This window comes from Octopus bimaculoides, chromosome 13 (assembly GCF_046866305.1).
Source record: "Octopus bimaculoides isolate indiv1 chromosome 13, ASM4686630v1, whole genome shotgun sequence".
Lineage (NCBI taxonomy): Eukaryota > Metazoa > Mollusca > Cephalopoda > Octopoda > Octopodidae > Octopus > Octopus bimaculoides.
This window is the reverse complement of record NC_142940.1, coordinates 57209487-57218288: the sequence shown is the minus strand read 5'-3', so window position 1 is coordinate 57218288 and position 8802 is coordinate 57209487. Positions and strand designations below refer to the sequence as shown.

General features: G+C 38.2%; 1 protein-coding gene across 1 annotated transcript in view; it reads right to left on the bottom strand.

Moving 5' to 3' along the window:
* Positions 1-83: 83 nt before the first annotated feature.
* The window catches only part of LOC106876485 (uncharacterized), a 20691-nt gene continuing 11972 nt past the window's right edge, over positions 84-8802 (bottom strand). Inside the window, exons 2-4 of the mRNA XM_014925048.3 lie at positions 5170-5239; positions 2916-2961; positions 84-1318 (exon numbers count right to left, since the gene is read on the bottom strand). Of these exons, the coding sequence (XP_014780534.1) occupies positions 1055-1318; positions 2916-2961; positions 5170-5239 (380 nt within the window). The 3' untranslated portion in view covers positions 84-1054. The remainder of the gene's footprint in view (positions 1319-2915; positions 2962-5169; positions 5240-8802) is intronic.

The window sequence follows — 8802 nt, the reverse complement described above, 5'->3', positions numbered from 1 at the left end:
TACATATACATATATGCATATATACATATAAAGGGAAAGAACGATTTCAAACATCGAAAAGATCACAGTTATTTAAGAGCGAGTAACCATTATATGTTAGGTTTATTTAGCCCAAATATTTCACTGATACGTCTGTTTATCGAACCCGAAGATGGAAGACAAAGTCGTTCTCGGCAAGATTTAAATTCACAATGTAAAGGAATATTAAACAAAAAGTATCTTGTTTCACACACTACATTTGCTGCCAATTCCTGCCGACTTTTTTTATTGCCCTATAGATTATGCCAATCCACTGCCATTTAATCCGATAAAACCATTTAATCCGATAAAATTCGAAGAATAACAGTAATCCCGAGCAGAAATTTCTTTATCATCGAAAGCTTATATTTTGGTGATATAGTTTAAATCAGACTTTCGTATATAATTGAAATTGTGAAAGTTGTTTCAGAAAAATATGAATTTAATGAGTTTAAACAGTAGTTGACACGTTACGTTGTATTTCATTATTTCGGAGATAAAATGCCTTTACCAATGGTTGCGAGCAGCATATTTTGTGCAATTATTTTTTTAAAACTATTCTTCATAAGAAATTTATCTGTTTCTTTAATGTACAAATCTAAAATAAAACCAAAGATTTCTACTCTAGAAGCAAATTTTCGTTTCTCCTTACTCTGTTCTCTTAACGGAATCATTTTCTTCATCGTTCTTCCATAAAGCACTCTAAATTTCATACCAAGTTCTAAGAATACAAATATTGTGATCAGTCAAACCAACAAATATTAAACATAATTTTAAAGTGACACGGATGATTTATGTTCCTTTGTAATTGTATAAAAGAATGTTGTACGTTCGGATGAATAGATTTGTATAACAAAATATGATACATGGAAAAAGTCTCTGTGATGGTTTATGATGTACGATAGGTTTGTGTAACAAAAATAATATAGATTTGATTTAATCGTCTTTATGATGGAATGTGGCATTATAGGCACGTCCCATCAAATCAAATAAAAAATATATTCGTGATGGTGGTGAGATGTAGACATTGAATAAATTATTCGTTTCTCGACTTCACTTCCAAATTTTCTTTAGGTGTTATATGCGCCCAGAGTTTGACCAAAACCAAAAGAGGAAGAACCAACCAAACACCGTTTGGGATTATAACGAGGAAAAACTCAGAGAGAGGTGAGTTTCCTGTTCGGTAAGAGGTGTCTCCACATGGCTCGGCAAACATGAGAAAATATAAGACGGTTTTCCAGAATGTCATCACGGTGACAGTGAATGCCAGAGGAATGGTGTGTCTGCTCCGGATTTTGTCCTGTGAAGGAGAAAAAAAAATGGAAAATGAAATGGGAAACTAACAAACATTAGAGAAAACAATCGCAAAAAGAAATAAAGATTTATTAGAACGTGCCAAAAACGAAACGTGCATTATTTTTATTAATGTAATAATGAAGTGTGTGTGTGTGTGTGTGTGTGTGTGTGTGTGTGTGTGTGTGTGTGTGTGTGTGTGTGTTTTGCGCGCGTATGCGTGTGCGTGTGCGTGTGTGTGCGTGTGAAACGAACATAAGTTGTGAATTTTTTAGTTTCTCTCAAGGGAGATAACATAGACGTATTTGATATACTGTAAGCAAGGGGAATAATTCTTATCAAGGGACTTAACTTAAATTTTTTCTTTTTCGAAATATTAGCAAAAGTATTTTTTTTACGTTAACAACCATTAGCAAGGGGCTGTTATTCACATTTCGCTACGGTTCAAACCCACAGGTCTGCAGCCTTTTTACAGTGGATAACTTTGGGGAATTGGGTAGGAAAAAGACTATGCTATGATAATTCAAACAGCTAGATTCTGCGAGTAAGCGCACTGTGACAAACGGTGTATGACAACATTAAATTGTCTAGGCAATAAAAAGATACAGTCAGAGATATACACACACGAGGTGCGTTAGAAGTAACGCCCTTTTGCGTTTGAGTTTTTAGAATCCAATCGAGTTTCTTTTTTATTTCCTAAAACTTCTGCGATTTTTTTTTTATTAACTTATTCGTTTCTTTAAGCATTGCAATGAATAAATGTTCAATAAATAATTACTTAATAAACATTTATAAACTATAAATGTTATTAAATCCCAAAACGGGCGTTGCTCCTGCCGCACTCTGTACATATGTGTATATATATATATATATATATATATATATATATATATATATATATATATATATAGTCACATATATACACACACACATACTTACATACAGATAGACGGGCAGACTCACATCCATATGCATATATATATGAACTTTGAGAGTGTTCCAAAAGAGTGTATACGTATGTGTACGCACTCACATACACACATAAACACGCACGTACATACGCATGTATGTATGTATGTATGAATGCACGGATCGGTTTTCCGTCGAAGGGTAGGCTCTATTTAGCTCCGTACATAGAATGCTTTCAAGGGAGATAACATCTGAATTATCAGCAGAGTGTTTGCCCATGAGTAAGGTAACCGACGTATGTAAGGGCAATAACTCTATCATATGTGTGTGTGTGTGTGTGTGTGTGTGTGTGTGTGTGTCTGTGTGCGTGTGTGAGCTTAAATAAGCTTTGCGAGGAAGAGAGTATTTGATTGGCTGTTGATAAAGTTGACGTCATTCGTTTCTATTAAATACGAAATTTTTAGCGGTCTTACAACAGTCACATGGCGAGAAAGAGCAGATGCGTTTGCAATAATAAAACTAGCGAGCGGTATCTTTTAAGCGCATCAACTAGACATTATCTCCAAGTTTGAGCGTGTGCGCGAGCGTATATGTGTGAGTGAGTGCGTGTTTGTGCCTCCATGTGTGTTTGTGTGTGCGTGCATGTGTGCGCGTGGGCGCGTGTGCAATGAAGAAACACTAAAGAAACAACTTACCAAATAACAGGTATATAGGTTCAAAATGACTTCTGCATAATTCATTCTACAAGACAAAAAAGTATGAAAGCACATAAATACACGAGTGCATTTGTGTGTAAGTAATGCTTTTGTGCATGTACGTGTTTCTGTAGATATGTGCGTTTCACTATTTACATAGTTTGTATAGAACAGAAAGTGCGTGCTATACTAGGATCTGTGGTCTCTGTACATGATGTGGTCATCTGTGTGTGTGTGTGTGTGTGTGTGTGTGTGTGTGTGTGTGAGAGAGAGAGAGAGAGAGAGAGAGAGTGGGGGTCTTTGTGTATGAGAGAGAGAGAAATCCTCTGTGTATGTGTGTGTGAGTGAGAGAGCCTCTGTGTGTGTGAGAGTAAGAGAGCTTCTGTGTGTGTGTGTGTGTGTGTTTGGATGAAATATTAGAAAGCCTTATATAATTAGAACAGGTCGCAGGTGTAACTAGAACAGGTACCAACGAAATATAGGATTACGTGGCGACAGTTAGCAACGGACGTATCGTCGAAGAGAACGGGTCATAACGGAATGTATGTTTGAGGGATTAGCAACGGTATCTTTGGCTGAAGAGGACAATTATCAACAAGGCATGTAGTATGTCCTGGGTATGGCATAAAACAGCATCCGACTGTGAGGTTCCAATGCAAGAGTCTTGTAGTAGTGGGGAGCGTGGATTCACCCCTTAATTACGATTTCTCCCAAGTCTGTTTTTGGCCCAGAATGGTAATACCTGTCAGTGTCTCATCCATGGGGCGAAGTAGATTTTTGTAAAGGTAGAATGAACTTAGCTGCAGTGAAAACAATCAATGAAGGAGAAGGAACACTAAAATGAATGCCCTCTCCTCACATACCTCTAAGCCGGGACTGAAGAGTATGGCTGATGAAGCTAACATGAGGTATGTCCAATAACAGATTCATACCATGAACGCAACTATCGCAGGTAAAGATAGCGGGAAACGATGATGTAGTGTGAGAGATAATTAACAAGAGCGCCATGCCAAGCTTGTTTTCTTTAATACAAAAATACGCACATCGCACATATCACGAAAACAGAATAAATCCTTGATCCAGTCGCTCGATCGGTTAGAAATGGCGACCAATTTTCCATCTTCTATAAATCATATTCGCTGTCTAAAATCAGACAGGATGATACATCTATGGTCGTAATCTACTTGTTTATGAGTGACCTGAGGCGAAGAAACCATATTATCTAGTACTCGCCCATGGCCGTCACTCTTAAATACCAACAGCACGCAACAAGTAACGTCAAGATCGCTGCCGGTGTCGCTGGAGTTTTTCTTCTGGCAGCTTCACATCCGCAATATATGAAACACTTTAACATAACTACAGACAGCTTCTCCAGAGCCTGAAATTGCTCCAGCTCCTAACTCACATTGGAATATGTCTGCTCCCAAATTGGAGACGGTGCTGCTACTGCTGCTATACCTACACTCACCCCCACCCCAAATTTTTTGGGGAGGGGGCCAGTCGATTAGATCGACCCTAGTACGTAACTGGTATTTAATTTATCGACCCCGAGAGGATGAAAGGCAAAGTCGACCTCGACGGAATTTGAACTCAGTACGTAACGGCAGACGAAGTACCGCTAAGCATTTCGTCCGGCGTGCTAACGTTTCTTATTTCTTTATTGCCCACAAGGGGCTAAACAAGGACAGACAAAGGGATTAAGTCGATTACATCAACCCCAGTTCGTAACTGATACTTAATTTATCGACCCCGAAAGGATGAGAGGCAAAGTCGACCTCAGCGGAATTTGAACTCAGAACGTAGCGGCAGACGAAATACCGCTAAGCATTTCGCCCGGCGTGCTAACGCTTCTGCCAGCTCGCTGCCTTAGATAATACCAAGATATAGTATTCTATAAATGCATGCACGCACAAACACACACACACACAAATAGTGTGTATCTCCGCCTCTATTACGGTCCCTTACTAACCACTATGTCTGGAATTATGTCCCAGTGGACTGGCAACTGTTCAAATAGAACTGTTCTGCGGTAGTGGACCTTCAGCTGTTCAAGTAAAACCTTAACGACATCAATCTCAACGGTTGGTCTCTGACAGCCTGCAAAAGCCATAGCAGTCCGTCCCTTCCTCCAGACTAATCTAATGACAATTTTAAAAGAAAATGGCACACGTGTTTGGAGAAGACAGTAACGAGATGCTTTGGTCAAAAGAGATTAGTTACCAATGTTAGGACAGTTGATTGACGAGATACTTACAGACTTTGTGTGTAGACGTAGGAGTCTTCCATGTTGCCGTAACGTTTGTCAAGATTGATGTAATATTTATCTGTAAAGAGAACAAACGTAGAAAGAAAGAACGTTTAATTTGAGATTACGATAAGAAGGATTAGGACTGAACTTAGGCATAAGATAAACAGAGTTTAAATGAGATATAAGTGAGGCACGATTAGGCTGGGGTTTAGCCGTAAAGAGGGTTGTTGATATAAGGTGGAGAAGTGGGGATTTAGATATTAGATATAAGATGAGGAGTAGATTTAAACTTGGCTTAGATATATGGATACAATTGGATTTACGTGGAATGGATCAAGACCGGTGGCGTAGGAGTGACTGCGTGGTAGGTAGCTTGCTTACGAACCACATGGTTCCGGGTTCAGTCTCACTGCGTGGCACCTTGGGCAAGTGTCTTCTACTATAGCCTTGGGCCGACCAAAGCCTTGTGAGTGGATTTGGTGGACAGAAACTGAAAGAAGCCCGTCGTATGTATGTATATATGTGTGTGTGTGTTTGTCCCCCAAGATCGCTTGACAACCGATGCCGGTGTGTTTACGTCCCCGTAACATAGCGGTTCGGCAAAAGAGACCGATAGTATAAGTACTAGGCTTAGAAAGAATAAGTCCTGGGGTCGATTTGCTCGACTAAAAGCGGTGCTCCAGCATGGCCGCAGTCAAATGACTGAAACAAGTAGAAGACACTTGCCCAAGGTGCCACGAAGTGGGACTGAATTAAATTTTCTTTAAAAAACAAAAAAAGGCCAACTCAGCGACAGCTATTCCAACTAATTACCGAGTAAAAAAAAGCATAAAACACCTTCTCTCGTCTGGGATGTCAGTGAAAGGGTATACCCGCAAAACCACCCCACCTTAGCTAGTTTGGGATGTCACAGAAAGGACAGAGACACCACACATTCCTAATCTCACGATCGCTATGATGGAATTTCAAAGGACTGAGACGTCGCCCTCACCTATCCTTTGCCAAGATAAATAATGAAAAGGTTCGACCGTAAAAGTAGGCCGTTTGGGTTTTGTTATGGGAAAAGCAACATTCAATACAAACCACCACAACTTTCAAGTATATCGAAGGGCGTCCGCACTCATACGGAAACATACACACGTACACGCACACACACACACACACACACACACACACACACACACACACACACACACACACATGTATATACGTACATAAAAATATTTCGTATATGTACACATATCTGTATATACATATACACATATACGTATTATGTATTTTGATGTATTATATGTGTATATGTGTGTGTGTGTGTATTTATGCATATATGTATATATATATATATATATATATATATATATATATATATATATATATATGTATGTATGTATGTATATATGCACATATGTATATATATATATATATATATATATATATGCATTGCATACAAACACACATGAATATATATATATATATATATATATATATATATATGCACACGCATTCACAGACACATGTACGCGCGCGCGCGCGCAAACGCTGACAAGATAGTAGCACAACTGAGTAATCAGACCGTATCAGTAAAATATTCCAAATACCTGAGGGAATAAATATGTGAATAAATGAAGAAAAGAAAGAAAGAAAGAAAGAAAGAAAAAAGAAAGAAAGAAAAAAGAAATGAAGGAAGATAAGGAAACGGGGCCCAGAAATATACAATACGATATCTAGTCTTGTTTATGTATATATATATATATGTATGTATATATATATATATATATATATATAAAATAAATGTATTATAACGATAAGATTAGTAAATGTTTCAAATTTGCTTCGTTTTGATTTCTTTTCAATAATTAATGTATAAAATGGATTTTTTAAAGCTAATATTCGCTCGTTTCGCCCATTCGTTCGATTCGCCCATAGAATAATTAAACTTGTTTCAAATCTGCTTCATTTAATTTTTTTTTAAATAAATATATCAAAATTTAAAATTTTTTTATTTAAGCCATAATAAACAAATGAAAAATGCAGATCGCATACCAAAGTAGAATTTTACTCTTGTAGATCACGTTGGCTACGTCGATCGTATACCAGAGTAGCACCACAAACTCGTCTCAGTTGTTGTTGGCACTCCGTCGCTTACGACGTCGAAGGTTCCAGTTGATCCGATCAACGGAACAGCCTGCTCGTGAAATTAACGTGCAAGTGGCTGAGCACTCCACAGACACGTGTACCCTTAATGTAGTTCTCGGGGATATTCAGCGTGACACAGTGTGACAAGGCTGACCCTTTGAATTACAGGCACAACAGAAACAGGAAGAAAGAGTGAGAGAAAGTTGTGGTGGAAGAGTACAGCAGGGTTCGCCACCATCCCATGCCGGAGCCTCGTAGAGCTTTAGGTGTTTTCGCTCAATAAACACTCACAACGCCCGGTCTGGGAATCGAAACCGCGATCCTTTGACCGCGAGTCCGCTGCCCTAGCCACTGGGCCATTGCGCCTCCACCGTCTCAGTTGTACAACACACTTAATCAGCGATGCAGCAACACAGAGCAAGCTACTTTTACACCCAGTAATTTTCAACTTGTAACTTTTGCAGCCAAAACAAACATCTGATGTTCGTTGCAGCAACCTGACTCTGCTGCAAACATTAATGTAAAGATTATTCTATGCAGACTTTTAAAAGAACAAAAATTATTTCACTGTGAATGGAGTAATAAAGCAGCTTTCGAATTAGCTTTTATTGGAAAGCAAATGTTATCTAGATTGTTGCGTTATATATGTGGGCATATTCTATAAACGTATAAACATCAAAGCACTCTCTTGAGAATATGCAGACTCAGGTGTTTTTTAAGAACGCACACAAATTAATATGGTTGCAGAAACAGAAATCAGGTGAGAATTACGAATGTAATTTTCTGTATTTGGACAATGAGAACAGTTTGAACACTTCATCATGTCTATATATTCACAGATATATAAAACAGACATACAGACAGACAGACAGACAGACAGACAGACAGACAGACAGACAGATAGATGTTCACTGTCCATAAGCCGTACCAAATCGCCAGAGCCCTTTCCTCACTGTGTTACGTAGTTCGACCTACACAAGTGAATACGTGACAAACAAAATGGAAATTTTAAACAAAATATCTATAAAACTAGTTTTTAAAGATCGAATAGCTATGGGGGTCCACCAGAATGAAATAGTAATCAAAGAGTTCCAACAGAGACGAAAAAAAATGGTTGAGAATCACTGCGTTGAATGAGCAATCTACGCATTGAACCAATATGTAAAATGGCTGAACGTGTGACAGATATGAATAGCCATAATGTATGCTTTTAACAACGTAGAGGAATCAGAGTGATGCAGCTTCAGTCAAGCCCGTGGCTGTGGTAAAAGACACTTGCTTAAGGTGCCATGAAGCGGGAACGAACCTGGTTCCTTCATGGCTGTGAAACGAATCTTTTAAGATCGCAGACATGCGCGCAAGCGCACGCTTGTATTGTACAACATCAACCTATCCTGAAACATTTAATACAATGTATGTATATATATATATATATATATATATATATATATATATATATATATATATATATACATACATATACATATATATGCATATATTTAT